Source organism: Pelophylax lessonae (assembly GCF_965119305.1).
Source record: "Pelophylax lessonae genome assembly, chromosome: 1".
Classification (NCBI taxonomy): domain Eukaryota; kingdom Metazoa; phylum Chordata; class Amphibia; order Anura; family Ranidae; genus Pelophylax; species Pelophylax lessonae.
The window spans coordinates 503,191,691-503,214,190 of record NC_138768.1 but is presented as its reverse complement, the minus strand read 5'-3'; the positions used below and the strand labels follow the sequence as shown (position 1 = coordinate 503,214,190).

Below are 22,500 nucleotides of genomic sequence, written 5' to 3'. Positions count from 1 at the left end.
CTTCTGCCAATAATATCCCCAAAAAGCTACAACAAAAAGTCAATCTCATGGTGCAGAATCATATTGTAGTGGGTCAGATCACAGAAAGCAATTGCAACTCAATTGTTCGTTGAGGCCTTTTGGCATCGCAGTTTGTAGGTCATAAATCCAGTGGCATTCACGTTGCAGTAACAGGCGATGGCGATCTCCACCTCTGGTCAATAAAGGAACGTGATCAATCACCATGCATTTTAGGGTGGGTAGTGGATGATTCATTTCAAGGAAATGACGTGCAAATCGGTTTTGTGGTGGATCTTGAAAACAAGGCCTGTCGTATAGCTGATCAATGGTTATTAAAGAGATCTCTAAATCTCCCTTTCGAGATTGCTTTGTTTATATATTTTGAAGCTCAGGATTTTTATTATGTCATTCTTAATATTGTTTCACTATTCCACTATTCTATTATTGATATAGTGCCAGCTACATATTCCTTAATTCATTTCTTATGTGGTGACACTACAAGGATTGGCTGCTATATCCAGTTCTTTACACACAGTTCATATTTTAAGGGATAGCCTCTTACTTGGTAGCGCGTTAGTTTTTTGTTTTGTATTATGTGCTGCTTACAGCTGCAAATACAAGCTAATGGCTGTATGTGGACATGATCTGATAAATGCCTGTGGCTTCTTCATCTGCATTTAGCCACACATGCTTGTTGGTACTTCTTCCAAAAAGCTAAAGTGTAACATCTAGGGAGAAACCATGTTTATGCATGTGCATGTAGATGCAGAAGCCAATGGCATTTACCCAAGCATTTTTGCATATTTTTTCTTTTTCATTTCAGCATATGGCTATTTGTCACATGCGCATTGCTCGTTTACGGCAATAGAGCAAAAAATGTGGCAATTGTAGATCATCCCAATGCCTTCAAAAACTTAGAAAAAATTTTAGCATTGCAGAAGGGTTTTCTTCAAACACAACGCTGTTGTGGTTCCCAACCCTTTCCCAGTTGCCCTATGGTCATCGGTTTACTCATGAGCCATAAACTTAAATGTAACAAGCAGCTCGTCTAATCTTTAAGCCCAAGTAACCAAAATTAAAAATAGAAAAAAAATCAGCACAAGGGACATAACTTGCAGGACGTGTCCCTTGCGCTGATTTTTTTTAATGCTTAGTACACACGATGAGTATATCAGACGAATGATCAGTTTTTTTGTTTTATTTTGAAGGCCAGTCTCATATCGAAATCCAAGGTTACTAAAAAGGTATGAAAATTCTTGTACTGCAGAATACAGCTTCAAAAATAGATATACACACACACACATTATAAAAATATATATTTTATAGTGTGTGTGCGTATATATATATATATATATATATATATATATATATATATATATATATATATATATATATACACACATACATACACACACACATATACATACATACATACACACACACACACACACACGTCCCTCTCAAAAAATTAGCATATTGTGATAAAGTTCATTATTTTCTGTGATGTACTGATAAACATTAGACTTTCATATATTTTAGATTCATTACACACAACTGAAGTAGTGCAAGCCTTTTATTGTTTTAATATTGATGATTTTGCCATACAGCTCATTAAAACCCCAAATTCCTATCTCAAAAAATTAGCATATTTCATCCGACCAATAAAAGAAAAGTGTTTTTAATACAAAAAAAGTCAACCTTAAAAAATTATGTTCAGTTATGCACTCAATACTTGGTCGGGAATCCTTTTGCAGAAATGACTGCTTCAATGCGGCGTGGCATGGAGGCAATCAGCCTGTGGCACTGCTGAGGTGTTATGGAGGCCCAGGATGCTTCGATAGCGGCCTTGAGCTCCTCCAGAGTGTTGGGTCTTGCGTCTCTCAACTTTCTCTTCACAACATCCCACAGATTCTCTATGGGGTTCAGGTCAGGAGAGTTGGCAGGCCAATTGAGCACAGTAATACCATGGTCAGTAAACCATTTACCAGTGGTTTTGGCACTGTGAGCAGGTGCCAGGTCGTGCTGAAAAATGAAATCTTCATCTCCATAAAGCTTTTCAGCAGATGGAAGCATGAAGTGCTCCAAAATCTCCTGATAGCTAGCTGCATTGACCCTGCCCTTGATAAAACACAGTGGACCAACACCAGCAGCTGACATGGCACCCCAGACCATCACTGACTGTGGGTACTTGACACTGGACTTCAGGCATTTTGGCATTTCCCTCTCCCCAGTCTTCCTCAGGGTCCGGTCACCTCTTCTCGTTGTGCAGCGTTTTCTGTCACACTTTTTCCTTCCCACAGACTTCCCACTGAGGTGCCTTGATACAGCACTCTGGGAACAGCCTATTCGTTCAGAAATTTCTTTCTGTGTCTTACCCTCTTGCTTGAGGGTGTCAATGATGGCCTTCTGGACAGCAGTCAGGTCGGCAGTCTTACCCATGATTGCGGTTTTGAGTAATGAACCAGGCTGGGAGTTTTTAAAAGCCTCAGGAATCTTTTGCAGGTGTTTAGAGTTAATTAGTTGATTCAGATGATTAGGTTAATAGCTCGTTTAGAGAACCTTTTCATGATACGCTAATTTTTTGAGATAGGAAATTTGGGTTTTCATGAGCTGTATGCCAAAATCATCAATATTAAAACAATAAAAGGCTTGCACTACTTCAGATGTGTGTAATGAATCTAAAATATATGAAAGTCTAATGTTTATCAGTACATTACAGAAAATAATGAACTTTATCACAATATGCCAATTTTTTGAGAGGGACGTGTGTATATATATATATATATATATATATATATATATATATATATATATATATATATATATATATATATATATATATATATTCTCCTCTCCATCCAGGAACTGGCTGCATACTCTGTCACATTTTTGCCAGGCATTGTCATGCATCAGGAAGAACAAACCCAGGACCCACTGCACCAGCGTAGGGTCTGACAAGGGTCCAAGGATTTCATCCCGATAGCAGCCAGGGTGCCATTGTCTAGCCTGTAGAGGTCTGTGCATCCCTCCATGGATATGCCTCCCACGACCATCACTGACCCACCACCAAACAGGTTATGCTGAACGATGTTACAGGCAGCACAACATTCTCCACGGCTTCTCCAGACCTTTTCACATCTGGCACATGTGCTCAGGGTGAACCTGCTTCTATCTGTGAAAAGCACAGGGTGCCAGTGTAGGACCTACCAAGTCTGGTGTTTAATGGCAAATGCCAATTGAGCTCCATGGTGCGGGGCAGTGAGCTCAGGGCCCAATAGAAGTTGTGGAGCCCTCAGACGACCCTCATTAACTCTGTTTCGGATTGTTTGGTCATTGACATTCACAACAGTGGCCTGCTGGAGGTAATTTTGTAGGTAGGTCTGGCAGTGCTCATCCAGTTCCTCCTTGCACAAAGAAGCAAATGCCAGTCCTGCTGATGGAATAATGACCTTCTACAGCCCTGTCCAGCTCTCCTAGAGTAAATGCCAGTTTCCTGGAATCTCCTTTATGCTCTTGAAACTGTGCTGGAAGACACCACAAATCGTCTGGCATTGGCACGTATTGATGTGCTATACTGGTGGAGTTGGACTGCCTGTGCAACCTCTAGAATCCAGGTATCGCCTCATGCTACCATAAGTGACACTGACCCTAGCCAAATGAAAAACTAGTGAAAACAGTCAGATGAGTAGGGGAAAAAAATTTCAGTTGCCTCCACCTGTAAAACTATTCCTGTTTTGCATTTGCATCTGTTAATTTAACACCAAAGCAGCTGAAATTGATTAACAACCCCCTCTGCTACTCAACTGACCACAAATATCCAAGGAGTTTATTTAAATTGATGCTATACTCGGATTAAAAGAAAAAAATGTTCCTTTAACTTTTTTGATAGATACACACACACACACACACGTACAGTGCCTTGGAAAAGTATTCACCCCCTTGACTTTTTACCTATTTTGTTATATTACAGCCTTAAGTTCAATGTCTTGTTAATCTGAATTTCATGTGATGGATCAGAACACAATAGTCTAAGTTGGTGAAGTGAAATGAGAAAAATATATACATAAAACTATTTTTTAGAACTAGAAAACAGGAAATTGGCATGTGCGTATTTATTCACCCCCTTTGTTATGAAGCTCATAAAAAAACTCTGGTGCAACCAATTACCTTCAGAAGTCACATAATTAGTGAAATGATGTCCACCTGTGTGCAATCCAAGTGTCACATGATTTGTCATCACATACACACACCTTTTTTGAAAGGCCCCAGAGGCTGCAACACCTAAGCAAAAGGCACCACTAACCAAACACTGCCATGAAGACCAAGGAACTCTCCAAACAAGTAAGGGACAATGTTGTTGTAAGTTGACAATGAGTTTGCGAAAAGGCATGTGGGAGAGACTCCCAAAATGTATGGAGGAAGGCGCTCTGGTCAGACTAAAATTTAACTTTTCGACCATCAAAGAAAAACGCTGTCTGGTGCAAACCCAAAACATCATCCAAAGAACACTATCCCCACAGTGAAACATGGTGGTGGCAGCATCATGCCGTAGGGGACGTTTTTCAGCAGCTGGGACTGGGAAACTGGTCAGAGTTGAGGGAAAGATGGATGGTGCTAAATACAGGGATATTCTTGAGCAAAACCTGTACCACCCTGTGCATGATTTTAGGCTAGGACAGAGGTTCACCTTGCAGCAGGACAATGACCCCAAACACAATGCTACAGCAACACTTAATGGTTTAGGGGAAACATGTAAATGTGTTGGAATGGCCTAGTCAAAGCCCAGACCTCAATCCAATAAAAAATCTGTGGTCAGACGTAAAGATTGCTGTTCACAAGCGCAAACATCCAACTTTAAGGAGCTGGAGTAGTTTTGCAAGGAGGAACGGGAAAAAATTCCAGTGGTAACATGTGGCAAGCTCATAGAGACTTATCCAAAGCGACTTGGAGCTGTGATTGCCGAAAAAAGGTGGCTCTACAAAGTATTGACTTTAGGGGTGTGAATAGTTATGCACATTAACTTTTTTCTGTTATTTTGTCCTATCTGTTTGCTTCACAATAAAAACACACAACATCTTCAAAATGGTGGGAATGTTTTGTAAATGAAATGATGCAAATCCTCAAATAATCCATGTTAATTCCAGGTTGTGAGGCAACAAAACACGAAAAATGTCAAGGGAGGTGAATACTTTTGCAAGGCACTGTATGTAGATATATTTATATACATATATATACACACACACACACACACACACACACACACACACAAATAAATAAAATGATGGGATTTTGTAACTACTATAAAATCCATTTCGGAGTTGGACGGACACAGTGCTCCATAAATCATAACTAGTGGTTTATATTGCCTCCTCCAGGAGTAGGACAAAAAACACCTGGTTACGCCTATGGGCAGTCCTCAGCTGGTACAGCCCTCCTCTCTGCTCTAGGTAATCAGTTTAGTAGCAAGCAGTATTACAAGTATCAGAACTCCATAGGAGGGGTGGGTGCTGTGTCAGTAATGAACTCTGAGAAATGGATTTTACAGTAGGTACAAAAATCCAGTTCTCTTTCGTTCATCAACAGACACAACGCTCCATAAATCATAACATGTGGGACATCAAAAAGGAAAATGAGGGATGGGGAAAATAACCCAAGGTTAAACGTAAGAGCCTTTTACCAGGACACAGGAGCCCCGTCTTAAAAATAAAAGGTTTATTAAAAAAAAAAAAAAAACCCTCAAGAGGGAAAATCCCCTCAAACAGCAGCCTGCAAATTTTTGCGGCCTAAAGAAGCATTCACAGATGCCAAAGTATCTACCTTATAGAATTTAGCGAAGGTATGCACAGACGACCAAGTGGCCTCCTTGCAAACTTCCGATATTAAAGCCTGATGACGGAAGGCCCAAGAAGCACTCAGCGCCCGAGTAGAATGTGCCGTGACAGGAAAAGGTGGAACCTGACCTTTAATGGAATAGGCCTGAGTAACCATCGTTTTGATCCATCTGGAGATGGTAGCCGAAGAAGCGGCCAGCCCTTTTCTTGGTCCGTCCGTAACCACAAAAAGCGAGTCTGACCTCCGAAAAGACTCAGTAGCTGGCAGATATACCCGAATCGCACAAACCACATCCAAGGTACGCAAGGCAAATTCCTTGGGATGAGCCTGCTTGGGACACAAGGAGGGCAACACAATGTCCTCATTCAATAGGAAGTGAGACAAATTTGGGCAGGAATGATGGACAGGGACAAAGAACCACTTTATCCCTATGGACCACCAAATAGGGACTGCGACAGGATAATGCCTCCAATTCCAATACCCTGCGGGCCGAGGTAATAGCCACCCAGAATGCCACCTTCTGGGATAACGTAGCAAGGGAATCTCCCAAATAGTCTCAAATGGAGGTTTCTGGAGAACCGAAAGTACTAAATGTCAATCCCATGGTGGCAAAAGAGACCGTACAGGTGGAGCCACATGTCAACCCCCCTGAATGAAGGTACGAACTAAAGAGTGCGTGGCTAGGGTTCGCTGAAACTTCTGATCAAAGCCCTGATGACAAAAAGCGCCAATCTACACACACCAAAAAATGTATGCTTTGCACGTACGATGGTATATTTTGCTGGAAAGAACTTCTTTGCCTTCACCATAGTAGGGATCACTGATCCAGACAAACCTCCATCCCTCAGGTACCTGGGCTTTCAACAGCCAAGCCATTAAATGCAGCGACTATAAAGTAGGATAGTAGATCAGCCCTTGGGACAACTGGTCTTCTCTGAGAGGAAGCCCCCAAGAGACGTTTAAAACAACCAGGATGATTGGGAGATCCTCGCTCTAGATTGCTCGCAGAAACTGCGGAAGAAGCCTTAGCCGAGGAGGATACTGGCCTTAACGTGGCCCTTGGGACGCCTGCAGCGTCTATCCAAGGACCCCATGACCTCATCACGAACTTCGGTATCCTTCTGTGGAACCGCACCTGCAAAAAAGGCACTGCATGCAAGACTGTGCAAACAGAACGTTCTTGAAGGTGGATACCACCAGACTCAGAACCTGTATGTAAAATGGGAGAGAATCATCTGTGTGACAGCAGCCAGTAAAATCATGGCTTGGGGTTCCTGAAGTCTGTGCAGAAGTACCACACTGGTCAGAAATAGAATCACATAGGTTCAGGTGATGTCTGAACTTTCTCAGAATCCGCGCAAGGAGACTCGGGACCTAAAAAAAAAAACCTGAAAAGGACAAGCTTGTACCCCTTTTTGGCTATCCCCAAAAGAAACGTTTTGCGGCTCTCCTTGATGCTCACTAAAGATTTCCCCGGGGCCGGAAATCAACAAAGATTTCCCCCCACCCCAATAATGGGTGAAAGCAGACCTTCATTCTGAAGGATTCTTGTCTGCTGGTCTGGGGAAGCTAGCTCTAGTCTTACCAAACCAAGAATGCTTGGAACCTCCTGGGGAAGATTTAAAAAGATCTATTTCCCTGATTCTCTGTCCCAGAAGCAGAAAATTTTCTATGGGCTGAGAAGGAGGTCCCCCCACCCCGTCTGGGGCGAGGCTCCTTCCCTGTCCTTGACTGTGGCAGGAAGGTACTCTCTCCCTCATGCTAAGCTTAATGATGTCATCCAGGGTAGCCCCGAACAAGCAATCGCCTTGAAAAGGGCAGATCAATGAGGGCTCTTTCAGAGGCTTGGTCTGCGGACCAATTCTTAAGACACAGCACGCGCCTAATCACCACCACTTAAAACAGAAAGTTTGGACAGCACAGGAGCTGTATCCAAAGCTGCATCGCAAATAAACTTCAGCCCATGGACCAACTGGTCCGCTAAATCAACATAAGCGGCGGGGACCTGCTCAACCCCCAGGCCCTGTCGCTTGGCCTAGTCAATTAGGCTCTGAGACACCAGGGCTAAGGCAAAGACTGGCTGCAATGCTGAACCAGCCATAGTAAAGATGCTGCGTGTCACAGCTTCTGCTTTCTTGTCAGCAGGGTCCTTAACCTCCCTGGCGGTATGATTCTGTCAGGAATTCTGTTCCAAAAGCGGTACAATTCTTTTCATGGAAATTTGGCGTTATGTATTATAGGCCTACAATTCTTAGTAATTACTGACTTAAACCTGACCAAAACAAGTCTCTAGTAGACATCCCAGATGTGATAAATTTGAAACACAAACAAGTGAATTATAATCGAATCAATAATATTTTATTATTTAATATATAATATATATAATAAAATTATATTATTGATTAGATTATAATTCATGCGTTATATAGTGTGTGTGTGTGTGTGTGTGTGTGTGTGTGTGTGTGTGTGTGTGTATATATATATATAAATAAATAAATGTGTGTGTATATATATATATAACGCATGAATTATAATCGAATCAATAATATAATATATATATTTTTATAATATAAAATGTGTTGTGTGCAACTTTTTTTTTTTTTTTTTTTTTGAATTTCCCTCCCTAGTTCCGCTCCCATGCAGCATTGCATGAACTAGGAAGTCCTCCTACCAACAGACGAGCGGCGGAGATCTCGGATGGCGGTCACAGCAATGAGAGCTCATCGCTGGATCACCAGGATAAGGTAAGAGAAGCTCCGCTGCGCTGTCTGCACGCTCTGCCCATTGACCCCGAGCGTGACTCGGGGATACCGCTAATAGCAGAAAATTCCTACCCCGAGTCACGCTCGGGGATACCGCTAAGGCGGTTAAAGGATGGTGATTCCTCTACTGGGATCATGGTTGCTTTATTCAACCTGGAAACAGGAGGGTCCAAAGGGTAATTTTGGTTGTTCCTATTCCTTACAGGAAAACCTGTCAAAAATAAGGCACATAAGGAAACACCTTTGGAGTACGATGCGACTTGTGCATGCCAAACGATACAGCCACATCCGTGGCTACATCAGCCGCATCCTCCATTTTTAAAGTCTCACGTACTGCAGTGATAAGTGCATCTACCAGCGCTTTTTCATTCGCTGCTGCGACCATGGAGGAATCATCCTTACTATCGGACGGATCTGGGAGTGTGCTATTAAATCCCCCTGGTCGGGCCGCGTCCACTGCGGCATCAGGCTCAGAGTCAGATGCGATAGACCGAGCAGGGGAAGGCTAGGGGCACTTCCTTCTGGGCCTTTGCCCACGCGCCACTTCCACCCGGGACACTAAGGACTGTCATCAGTGCAACCATGTGAAGCTGGGGTTCTGAGGGACCTGCCACCTTCATGAGGGGGTCAGTGGGAAGCTGTGACCCTGGAGCTCCATAAAAAGGAAAGGAAGACCTTGCAGTACAAAAACAATCTTTTGGCACAACTAAAGGATCCCCTTAAGGCTCGGGGTACCCATCAGCAGAGAGAGGTAAGAGGGACCACCAGAGACTCCCTTTATCTACCAGAGGAGCGCTGAAAACTCGAACCCAGCATCATCATGGATGCTATCCCGGTTCATATGTCCCAAGCACAGGAAGAGGAAACTGAGGAGGAAGAGGATGATCTTCTGAATCCCCACGAGGCTTTAGTTGTCTCCAGCATCCCCCAGACAAAGAGAAAACGGCCCCGTGACATCATTCGGCTACACAAACATGGCCATTAACCGAAGACCAGCCAGACTAAGGAAAAATGGCCGCCATCAGCTACAAACCCCTTTGCAATGCTGCACCCTGTGCAAGGGGACCCCCCCCCCCCCGAAGGTTGGAGGCATATTTAGGGGAGACTACACCGGTCTCTGCACTATACCCACACTGCAAACAGCAGGGCATGCACCTAGGGGCCTCCTACACTGGGACTCTTCCAGACTAACAGGGGAGGACACACTATCCCAGGACCCTTACAGAGTGGGAATAGCGGGGGAGACCCCTGGGGTCGCTGCTGCATTCTCTGCCCTGGGACTCCCACCAGGCTAGGTCCAGAGAGGGGGGAATGGGAGTTGGAGGGGGGGGGGGGGGGAAGCACAACTCAGTGAGGGAAAGCACAGCTCAGTGAGAGATTTAAGGATGGGAGGAGGGAACCTGCAGGCAGGTCTAACCATCTCTGGAGGTTATCCGTGTCCACCCCAAAGAAAACCACCAAAAGGGGAGGGGTGGGGGGGGTGGTATAATTCTCCAGACAGAACTCCTCACCGCTGAAGTAGGCCAAGATACCGCTGTGACTCAGACCCAAGCGACCCTGCGAGAGGTTTAACTCATGGGCCAGCCTCTGTCTGTGAGGCTGTCGCAGTCGACCTAGTATGTAGCTACGGTCTGCATGAGCTCCCTGGCTGGGGGGACCACTGGATCTAGATTATCCAGGCAGTCGCCCAGCCCGGCAGGTAATTGTAGATCTCCCAAGAGAAAACAAAAAAGGAAGGAGAAAATTGCCAGGACCAGAGATCCCAGCCAGGAGCATAGGTCCCTACCCCTGACTAGACAGATTAAAACTGATTACCTAGAGCTGAGAGGGGGGGTTATACAACAGCTGAGGATGGTCCATAGGCATAGCCACATGTTTTTTTGTTCTGCCCAGTTCTACTCCTGGAGGAGGCAATATAACCCACTAGTTAGGATTTATGAAGTCAATTGAAAGAGAAAATCTGAAAATCTACAGTTACAACATAACGTATGTGAACCCCTTGGCATTTACTGGCTTTCTGGCATAAGTTGCCATAAACTGATCTGATTCTCACCGAAGTCTCAATAGACAAATACAATGTGCTTACGCTGATAACACACAAACCATTGTAATTTGTGTCTTTATTGAACGCACCATTAAACATTTACAGTGCTGGAAGAAAAAGTGAGTGAATCCCTGGAGTTAATAGCTGGTCAATCCTCCTTTGGCAGCAATTACTTCAAGCAAGTGCCTTCGGTAGCTCTTGATCAGACCTGCGCAACACTAAAGAGGAATTTTTTGACCATTCCTCTTTTAAAAACCGCTTCAGCTCAGCTACATTTGTAGGCTGTCTGGTGTGAACACCTCTCAAGGTTATGCCATAGCATCTATGGAGTTAAGGTCTGGACTCTGACTGGGTCACTCCAAATGGCGCATTTTCTTTTTGGTGGTGGATTTACTGTACCTTGCTGCTTAGGGCCATTGTCCTGCTGCATCACTCAACTTTGACTAAGCTATGGCTGATGCAGGGCCACCCTGACATTATCCTGTAGGATATTTTGGTAAACTTTGGAATTAATTTTCTGCTTAATGATGGCAAGTGGTTTAGGTCTTGAGGCAGCCAAACCAGCCCAAATCAGGATGTTCCCTCCAACATACTTCACCATTGGGACGATGCTTTGTTATTGGTAAGCTGTGCCCTTTTTGCGCCATAGGTAGTGCTGAGTATTTTTCCCAAACAATTCAACTTTGTTTCATCGGTCCATAAAAAATTTTCCCAGTAGGGCTGCAGTTTGCCAAGGTGCTCTTTGGCAAACTTCAGGCACGCAGCAATGTTTAAGTTGGAGAGCAGCGGCTTCCTACCTGCTATTCTGCAATGCACACCTGCCTGTTTAAAGACTTGCGTATGGTAGAGTGGGATGTTTGCCAATTCCAGTGAGGTTTTTAAGCCTTTAGCGGTTACTCGTGGTTTCTTCTTTACCTCATTTAGACTCGGCATTGCACCTTGGAAGTCAATTAGCCTGAGCCCCTCCCTTCTAGGAAGAGTAAACACAGAACTAAACGGTCTCCATTTATTGACAATTTGTCTGTCGAAGGATACTTAAAACACTTTGCGGTTGCTTTGCATCGCTTTCCAGCCTTATGCAGAAAAACTACTCTTGATCGTATGTCTTCAGAGAGCTCTTTTTTTGCGAGCCATGTTCACTTCAGCTGATGCTTCTTCTCAACAGCAATCCTAAAATGTTTGAGCCCCTGGTGAAAGCGAACAAGATATTGAAATTCGCTTGAAGTAGCACCATTTCAAAGTAGTACCTACTTGGAAGACATCTGTGATTTAATTCAAATAGGTCTATGAAAGTCGTACCTGAGCTTGCAAAAAGTAGTGCAGGAACTACTTTCAAAAATCAGTGAGACCCCGAGTCGCACTGATTTGACCGCTTCCATTACAAACAGTAGGGTGCAGCTCGTCAATTGATTGGAAACTATCAAAAAGCATGACAAGTTGCACCGATGGGGCTCAATGTCTGATCAAAGTAACCCTAAACCACACATCCAAAAACTTGTTTATTATTGGACTCTATGTGTTCAATTTACTGACTCCAATAAGGTTTCGCTAAAGCGTTTGTTACCCCAACATTTCATATTCCTGTTCTCTTTGTATTGCTTCCTTTATGTGAAATCCCTGTGTTCCTGTCAGTCCCTCTGCTTTCCTATTAAAAACTAACCACATCAAGCAGATGAGCTTTCCGTGGCAAGTTCTCTAGCTATGCTGCTCTCCTCCAATGATCAGACTTGTTCTGACATGCCTCAACTGTACAACAGTTCACTGGGAAGCTCAGTGTACTGTTGCTTCTCCTCCCCCAGCCTTTATGCAGCTGAGAACAGAGGTAATGTGATCACTTCTAAAGGGAAAAAAAAAAAAAAGGGTATATAATTTTTTTTTTTTTTATATGTATATCTTTACAAAAAGCTTTTGCCTTTCGTTTCTATTTTAAACTGAAAGGGTTTTTTTTTGTTTTCACAAGGTTATCGTTACCAATCACTTTAAAGTAATTAGTCTATGGATTCACTTACTTTTTCCTCCAGCAATGCAAATGTTTTTATTGGGTGTGTTAAATAAGAAACATGTGATCTTGAAATGGTTTGTGTTTTATCAGCTTATGCACAATGTGTTTTTTTTTATTGTTGTGACTTAGATGAGGACCAGAACACAATCTATGGCAAATTGCTGCAGAAAAGCAGTTAATTCCAAGAGGTGCTGTTTGAGCACCGGCATTAGGCAGACCATACAGTGGCAGATTTTCAAACGGACGTTCGTACAAACATTCTCAGTAGATTCAATGTCATTCAAAGTAGTAGTTCAAAACTTTGGAATAAGTGTCATTTCTCAAACAAAAACATCATACTGCCCCTTCGAATTTTGTTATTATAGCCGAAAATGAATCTTGATTTGACCCCACTAATGATTAGAAAAAACAAAACCAAAAATAATTGAACAAAAAGTATATGGCCGGCTTAGGTCGCTTACAGAGGAGGACAGGTGTCTGAAAACGAATACACTAATGAAATTATTGGATCCAGAAAGAATTTATTGCTAGAGAATGTTCTGAGAGTTGGTGTGACCAATTCATAGCAATGAATAAAATAACTGAGAGCTTCTTTATGTGCAGTATAAATTTAGGTCTTTACCCCAAGTCTCTTTGTACCCCATTAAATCCAAAAAACAAAGTAGAAAACAAGTAGAACCTAGACATGGGAAGGTTTGGTTTCTATGCAATAATACCCTGGGGAGATGTGCAGATATGGGGGAAAAATAAAAGCAGCACAAGTGTTTTTTCTTCTGATCCTTTGAAGATCATTTATGTGGACACCATTCTTTCACAGAGATTAAATGTTTTCACTGCTTGCTTCATGGCTTTTTCTCATGTAAACATGGCTTCAGCTATACAACTTCATTATGGGAATGTTTATAATTGGCCAATGAATTCATGCAGGCATATATATTGGATTTTCTTGAGGAATAAAAAACACTTTGATAACTATTTTGTGCACCATTTCTTTTACCTTCATTTGTATTTCTTTGATATAATCTATAGATTTTCTAAACCTAAATATTAAAGTGATGTTCATCCAAAACCTAACTAACTCTATACATACATTTTCTGAAGGTGATCCAATCCAGCGGCAGATGCCATGTACAGGAGAGAACTGACAAAGGCTGGGAAATGCCTGGGAAGGGACATCATCCAAAGACTTATTACGGAGCTTCCGTTGCCTCTCCTGCACATGCCCACACACTGAGTCGCCGCTGACCGCTCAGTGTGGGACCGGACCGGCTGCAGAAAATGTATAGGATTTCTTCTTTCAAGGGCTGGCTATTAACTATTTTAACAAAGCATGGGCAAAAGCAAGGCTATACTACACTTCTGGGTCACAGGAGCGCATTTATTTCTAGTAAGGGTCTGGAGGGCCAGAGCAAGAGCGGAAACTGGCAGTCACCGCTCCATACTCCGTGAAGACTGAGAACTGAGCAGATTGATGCAGCAGTAGCATAGGTGAGCATGATCGACTTTTTTTAAATTCCGCACCTCTTTTAATACATGTAAATTGTAAATTTACCTGATCCGCCAAACTGGCTGGCAAGTGTTGTTGGTCTGCTCTTCCCATTATTCACAGGTAAAGGGAACATCTGGAAAACATGAACATGGACCATGAACATATTTTACACAATTTATATAGCGCCAACAGTTTACGCAGTGCTTTACAATAAAAAGGGGGACAGTACAATTACAATACAGTTCAGTACAGAAGGAGTAGGAGGGCCCTGCTCATGGACCTTACAATCTAAAGGTAGGGGTAGGTGGTACAAAAAGGTAATAGTTGCAGGGGATGATCTAATGGAGGTGACATAAGTACAGTTCTTAGGTGGAGAAGGCTGTCCTGAATAAGTGAGTTTTTAAGGTTCGCCTAAAGGCAGACAAGGTAGGAGTTGACCAGACATACTGGGGCAGGGAGTTACAGAGGATGGGAGAGGCTCTGGAGAAGTCCTGGAGGCGAGCATGGGAGAAGGTAACAAGGGCGCTAAATAGCAGGAAGTCCTGGGACGAGCTGAGAGGACGGTTTCTGCAATATCTGCAGATGAGGTTGGTGATGTAGCAGGGGGTGACATAACCACATTACTGAATTATTTTTTACACATTAAATAATTAAAATGTACCAACACATACAAGTGACCAAGTCCTTTATGTAAAAAAAAAAAAAAGGAATTCAGAACGTTCCATTACTAAATATACTGGCACTTGTATCCTAGCATTAAAGTGGTTGTAAAGTCAGTTTTTTTTTTCCTTTCATCTTAATGCATTAGGCGAGGGACCCGAGAAGAGGAGGATCTTGGCTGCAATGTACAAAACCACTGCACAGAGCAGACAAGTACGACAGGTTTGTTATTTTTACATACATAATACAGTTGTGCTCATAAGTTTACATACCCGGGCAGAATTTATGATTTCTTGGCCATTTTTCCAAGAATATGAATGATAAAACACAAACACTTTTCTTTCACTCATGGTTAGGGTTTGGCTGAAGCCATTTATTATCAATCAACTGTGTTTACTCTTTTTAAATCATAATAAAAAAACTACCCAAATGACCCTGATCAAAAGTTTACATACCCTGGTGATTTTGGCCTGATAACATGCACACAGTTGACACAAAGGGTTTGAATGTCTATTAAATGTAACCATCCTCACCTGTGCTCTGTTTGCTTGTAATTAGTGTGTGTGTATAAAAGGTCAAAGAGTTTCTGGACTCCTGACAGACCCTTGCATCTTTCATCCAGTGCTGCACTGACGTTTCTGGATTCTGAGTCATGGAAAAAGCAAAAGAATTGTCAAAGGATCTGGGGGAAAAGGTAGTTGAACTGTATAAAACAGGAAAGGGATATAAAAAGATATCCAAGGAATTGTGAATGCCAATCAGCAGTGTTCAAGAAGTGAAAAATGAGGGGTTCTGTTAAAACCAAACCATGAGAGGTAGACCAACTAACATTTCAGCCACAACTGCCAGGAAAATTGTTCAGGATGCAAAGAAAACCCCCCAAATAACTTCAGGTGTCTCTGAAACATGTGATGTGGCTGTTTCAAGATGCACAATAAAGAGGCACTTGAAGATGGGCTGCATGGTCGAGTCACCATTAGAAAGCCATTAGTACGCAAATGCCACAAAGTATCCCGCTTACAATATGCCAAACAGCACAGAGACAAGCCTCAAACCTTCTGGCACAAAGTCATTTGGAGTGATGAGACCAAAATGTAGCTTTCTGGCCACAACCATAAGGCTCCATTCACACCTGGGCGTTTTGAGTGTTTTTCAGCTCCAAAAACGCTAAAAAAAAACGTTCCAAAACGTCCAACAAGTAAAACCCCATTCATTTAAATGGCCGCTGTACACATCTGAGCGTTTTGCAAAACGCCTGTAGCTGAAAAAAGTACATGAGCTTTTTTGGGCTGATTACCAGCGTTTTTGATTGATGTCAATGCCTGCCTCCAAAAACGCCTGAGAAAAACGTCTGAAAATCGCGGTAAAACGCTACGCTCAAGTGTGAATGCAGCCTAAACGCTACATTTGGAGAGGAGTCAACAAAGCCTATGATGAAAAGTACACCATTCCTACTGTGATACACAGGAGGTGGATCGCTGATGCTTTGGGGATGTGTGAGCTACAAAAAGGCACAGGAAATTTGGTCAGAATTGATGGCAAGATGAATTCAGTATGTTATCAAAAAATACTGGAGGAAAATTTGCATTCATCAGCCCTAGAGCTGCGTATGGGACGAACTTGGACATTCAAACATGACAAGTTGCCGCATGAGTTGCCACCTGCTCACAGTACAACTACTGTGCATGGGAGAAAAGAGGTTAAAGCTCATTTACACTTGCACAGAAGGCTGTGAACTTAAAAAAAAAAAAAACACACCACAACAACAACACACACATACTTCTGCACCCAAGAGTCACAGGTGTTTGCATACAGCTACCTGTTTAAAATCAATGACAGGCTGCATGATGGTAACTGCACATTGGAATATTTACATGCATACAGGGAGGGATGTGCACCTCTGGACGCAGACTTTTTGGGTCCATAGCCATTCATCCATTCCTCTACACATGTAAAACATTTTGCATGTGCAGTTACCTGCTTACAGTCGCAGGCTGACATTGATTCAAGGCTGCTGCCAATCGTATTCCTGACCGCAAAAATATAAACATCTATAGTGTGTACGGTCCTCTGTGGCAGTGTGAATGTGCCTCATAGCAAAACCCTAAACTATACTTTGTCACTAGCACATTTCAGCCAATTCTTTACCATTAATCCCCGGTTCACACCAATGCCATGCACGAAACTCAGCGATTCCTGCTAATTTCTCACACCACATAGCAAATCGCACCGGGTTCATGCAATCTGCTGCGGGTGTCAAAAGTTAATGGCACCCCAAAAAACAGTGCATTTGCTTGAACCGGATCGCATGGGTACCAACACCAATACGATCCGTTCTAACGCCAAAAAAAAAAAAAAAAAGCTGCCAGCACCTTTTTCATGCGGATGTTTTCCAATTTGAGCCATTGAAATGAATCAGCTCAAATCGCACAGGAATGCGGTGAGGTGCAAATCACATGAAATGTGACAGTGTGAACCGAGGCTAAAAACTTCTGGCTGCTGGAAATATTTTACAGTGCTCCATCATATACCTAAAACCAATTTTAAAAAGGTTTCCCTTGAAGCTGCATGAAAAAATCCCCTCCCAGCTGTACAGTATTTTTTACAAGTTGTTTTGCAATAGTACATGTCCCCCATAGTAGTGCCCTACTGTTCCATGATCTAAGGTCCTAACTTTTAAAACTGTGCTTATCTTACATTGTCCATACAGCACACATTTCAGACTCGCGTCAATATTTTAGAGAATGCCCAGCATAGATGGCCACTAAGAGCAGTTTAAATCTTTAAAGCGGAGTTCCACCCTCAAAATGAACTTTTCCACATCCGCTTGCTCTAAATTACCTGAAAAAAGAATTGGATAATTAAACATTTTTTTTTTATTTACTTACCTTGTTTTTAAAGAAAATATACTTACCTTTCTTCCTCCCTCTGCGGCCACGCCATCACTTCCTGCTTGCATTGACTCCTGGGGGATGAGCGTCATTGATCCCAGGAGTCAATGCGCCTGCACCGGCCCTGCTCGTCACTTCCAGTGCAGGCGCGTTATTCCCTGCTGAACAGCTTCTGGGCATGCCCAGAAACTGTGCAGGGATAACGCGCCTGCACTGGAAGTGGCGAGCAAGGCATTCTGGGACTCCGGTGTCACCCGAAGAGGACGCTTTGGCTTCAGCTGCCCACGCCTGAGATGGCAGCGCTGGACAAGACATTTTCAAGGTAAGTATTTCTTCTAAAAAGGTAAGTGAAACAGGGGACAGTTCAGAGGCTATCATTGCTTAAACGCACTAGCCCTGACTGTCCCGGGGGTATTTTTATCTAAAAAATGTTTTTCAGGGTGGAACTCCGCTTTAAGGTTACAATGTGAACAAGGGATATTCTGTCAAGACAAGGACACGAAAACAACATTAAAGACCATCAATTAGATTATTACATTGGGCACTCTACCAAGAACTTTGCCAAAAAGGCTATTAAGGGCATGCCAAGCACAGAAAGCGCACCGTGAGGGACATGCTGTCCATGTGGGATTCTCTACATACCGTATATAGTACACTTGCGGCGATATGCTACACACTAGAGAACTGGCTCATCCACATGGAATTGCTACCATACACAACCAGCTGAAAAGCAACGGAATTGTTTTTTTAATTGAAAAACCCTTGACCTGAATATTTCTGTTTTCAAATCGTGTACAGTGCGCAGTGTGTTCACAGATCGATGGTGGTTTGCTTTGAACACTATAATAGAATATACAGCTGTGCACAGAATACCAATTCTTTAACTAAAGCCAAGAACAAATATTGGATATATTTCAGTTTACCAACCAGCAATAGATAGATCAAATCTTGGCCAATTCCGCAGGAAGTAACAGAGATTCGATCCATCTATGGGCAGGTTGATTGACTTTGGTACAACCAGCATGTTGTTTTTAGCATGCGATTACTGCTGGCAGCTACAGCCACTAGCAGTAATCATTGTGTTCTCACTGTGGCGACAGCTCCCTGCCGGGAAAAATAGCTGTGTGGGAGGGATTCTCCCGCCAACATGGACTGTGTTGATTAGGAAATTAAGCGATTTTCTTTCCTGCAACTCTTGGTCGCAAAAAAGAAAAAAAAAATTGCACAATCTATGGCTTGCCTCAGTTTTATTTTTCAAATCTACAGCAATGTCTGCTAGTACATGTACCCAATGATTTTGAAAAAAAATGCTGTGTCCTTGTTCCTTCTTGCAAGCCGAGAAAAAAAAAATCTCATCTTCCTTCTGTAAACTACTAATCACAACATGTCCCATGTAATGCCCCTGTAGCAAACATGTTTGAAGTCCACCCTGGGTGACAACCATGGCTCCAAAGACACAGTGGATTAAGTGTAGCTGCTCAGGGGCAGGAAGTATACCATTTGCATGATTACCAGGTGAAAATTAGTACAGATACACCTTTAGTGTCGGTTCACACTAGCGCGACTTGTCAGGCAACTTGTCAGCCTGACAAGTCGCGCTCCCTCGCATCCATTGACCGCTACAGGACCCGTTCTAATAAGCTCCGACTTAGAAAAAGGTTCCTGTACTACTTCTGGGCGACCTCGGAGCGACTTGCATAGACTTCCCATTATGTGAAGTCCATGCAAGTCGCTCCGAAGTCGTGGTGCATGGTAATACACAAGTCACCCCCGAAGTAGTAAGGAGTCGTGTCGCCTCAGTGTGAACCGGCTCTTAAGGGAACAGTTATGTTGGCATTGGTTCTAAAACTGGCACACTGTCCACAAGACCTTGTATTTACACCATAAAAAGTAAGGCCAAATGTTTTGAGCAGGCTAACATATTAATTCACAGGTAATGTAATCAATCATCCATCTCAGGGACTTGCAGCAGTGAGGGGAAAGGTCATGGGCCCTTCTGGAGGAGTGGATTGTGTTAATTCCAAAAAAGCTACTTCTGTAACCAAGAAGTGAAGAGAACTTCTTATCTACCCATTATTCACTAGCACAATCTCAGTGTTTGTAAAATAGCATAGTAAGATTATTTGAAAACCCCTATTGTACTGGGGACATTCTGATCAAACTTAGCAGGGACATATTAAGAACAATATCCTGGGAACAAGCTGGACAAATGGGATCACCTTCTAGTCACATGCAGAAAGGCAATTATGCCTAAAACTAAAGGTGGTCACACCACATCATGGTCTTAAGGCCCCTTTCACACTTGTGCGACTCGTCCTGCGATTTGGGACTGCAAAGTCACATGACAAGTCATACTCCATGATTTCCAACTCCATGAGTACCGTTCATATCTGTATGTCTTCAAGTTGCAATGACTTCAAAAAGTAATGCATTTTGGAGGTCCATAGGCATTACTGCAAGTCCAGTCTAGATGGCGTCAAAATCGCGTGACTTTTAGGTTGCACAAGTGTGAAAGGGGGGACTAAACTACAGGCCATAATGCTGCCACAGTAACAAAGGCATTAGGTTTTTCTACATTTATGCTGTTCAGTGGACACAACTTTGTTCGTGTATAGCAATAATAAACTATAAGCATTCAAAAAGAAAAAAAAAAAATCCCTTTTGCGCCTGCAAGAAATATTGTAAGCCGATAACTGCTACCAGAGTCAAAAAGCACAGAAAGCATCAGTTCGCATTGTTCAGTTTACGCAGTTAACTACAGAACCCCCCACCACCTTTCTAGTTAAGAAAGGTGGAGGTTATCTGAAGTCCTAAATCATTTCATGTCCAACATGTGACATGACTGCTTCTCCAGAGATGCAGTACACCGAGTCAGCACTGTCACTCTGGTGGCCGATTGAACTCTTGGATGGGGGACTGTTTACCTGTAGGTGGCTACACAAGGACACTATAAACGTGTTACTTAACCCACAACAGTAAAATCAGTCTATATATGCAGTAAAGCATGCTCATACTCTCTGAAACCGAATGGGTTAAACCTCTACATTCTGTCTGCTCAGATCCTCCCCTTCCTTTACTGTCCCCAATCCATCTACTGATAGTACAGAATCTTGGAATCTTGGGGGCACTCTGCACATGCTCAGTTTGGTGTGTATTGCTAGAGTGTGTTTTTTGTATTTTTTTTATATCGGCTTGGAATTGTTAGATACCACAGACGCCCATGAATGTGTCTATTGTGTGAAGAGGGGTTATCAACGCATTTTGGCGTGTTTGCATTGTGTTCAACACCGTTTTCCAGACGCCTCCTTTGTGCTGGTTTTCTATTGAATGGATTCTTGTATTATCTCAGCTAGTAACGCTTTCTACATGCATCTCCTTAAAGAGGAAGTAAACCCTCCTCTAACACTTGTACCTATAGGTAAGCCTATGATAAGTCTTACCTATAGGTACTGTAAATATCTCCAAAACATGCACCGTTTAGGAGATATTTACCTTACAAGCAGCCAGTGACGTCACTGGCGCATGCGCTCTGAAGGAATGGCCGCTCGTGCCATTCCTTCAGAGCCCCGTGCTGTGCGCGGGAGTTATGTCACCGCGGCTTCGGCCAATCAGATGGCCAGATGCCGCGATCCTGGAAGACGGGCGACTGAACATGTTGCCCGTCAGAGGTAAGCGAGTGGCACGGCGGGGGCTCGTTCTAAGGTATTTGATAATGAGCTAGTATGCGATGCATACTAGCTCATTATGTCTCTTTCAGGATGAAAAGTAAAGAAAAAAAAATTTCGGTTTACAACCTCTTTAAGCTGGCCATAGATGGAGCAATCACAGGTTGTTGGAAATAACATTGCTTGATTCCCCCATCAACACAGTCAGTGTTAATAGCGGAATCCCACCTGCGGAGCCATGGTTTTCTTCCGGTGGCTCCCCCCATCATGAGAACTCCGTGATTAATGCTAGCGGCTATAATCACCACTAGCAATCATTGCATGTGAAATCTGGCAGGCTGGTTGTACCCAAGTTGATTGATCTTGGCTGGTTCGAACAATCTATGGCTGGCTTTAGATAAAGTGTGCAGGATGACCAAAAAACTTAGGGGGAAAAAAAAAGAGCCATCATATCTAAGGATTGGCAAGCTGCAATATATGCGTTTCTTTACGAGAAGGATATGCAAATGAGGGCTGTTAGGTTAAAAGAAAAGTAGAGTTTACAAACTCCCACACAGAGGAAAGATCACCCAACTTAAACATGCCACTTTAACAAACCCCACACTACTGTGCAGCCATCAGCTTCCTACAACAGGTGAAAGAGGTTGTGAAAAAAAGGTGGAGATACTCCATTTCCCTTTCACTGGTGTGAAAAGGCAACTGTTCATCAACCCTGAAAAAAAATCTCATCTCATTTATGACTGTCAGGGAAGTGAGAAGCTTAGTTTTCCTAAAAGGTTGGCAAATGGGGATGTGAGAAATGTCCAGGACACATCTGAGATCGCTTTGATGAGAGTCATGTCAATGCAGCCTTTTGGGCAAAACAGTTTGCGTTTCTAAGACTGCTTCATAAACCTGCTTATGTCTCTACTGCAGAACTGATAACATTTATATGAAAGTACAGAGCAAGAGATCTTATAGTTTTACCCTATTAAAATTCTGCAGGAAATATTTATATTCAGTCCTTTATCTTGTATTGGTTTTGTCCAACGATTGCCAAATCTTTGCATTCTTCTGGGCTAAATTACTTTTTTTTTTTTTTTGAGAAAAAAGGATGTTGGTTTATGTAATCATATAGTTAGTCAGGTTGAAAAAAGAGACAAGTCCATCTGGCTC

At 42.8% G+C, this 22,500-nt stretch overlaps 1 protein-coding gene across 5 annotated transcripts in view; it reads right to left on the bottom strand.

The window, feature by feature from the left end:
• Positions 1–22,500, bottom strand: part of TCF3 (transcription factor 3) — a 186,473-nt gene that overhangs the window by 128,187 nt on the left and 35,786 nt on the right. For all 5 annotated transcript variants that reach the window (XM_082272958.1, XM_082272960.1, XM_082272961.1 and 2 more), the window contains exon 2: positions 14,193–14,262. In XM_082272958.1, coding sequence (XP_082129084.1) covers positions 14,193–14,262 — 70 coding nt within the window. The remainder of the gene's footprint in view (positions 1–14,192; positions 14,263–22,500) is intronic.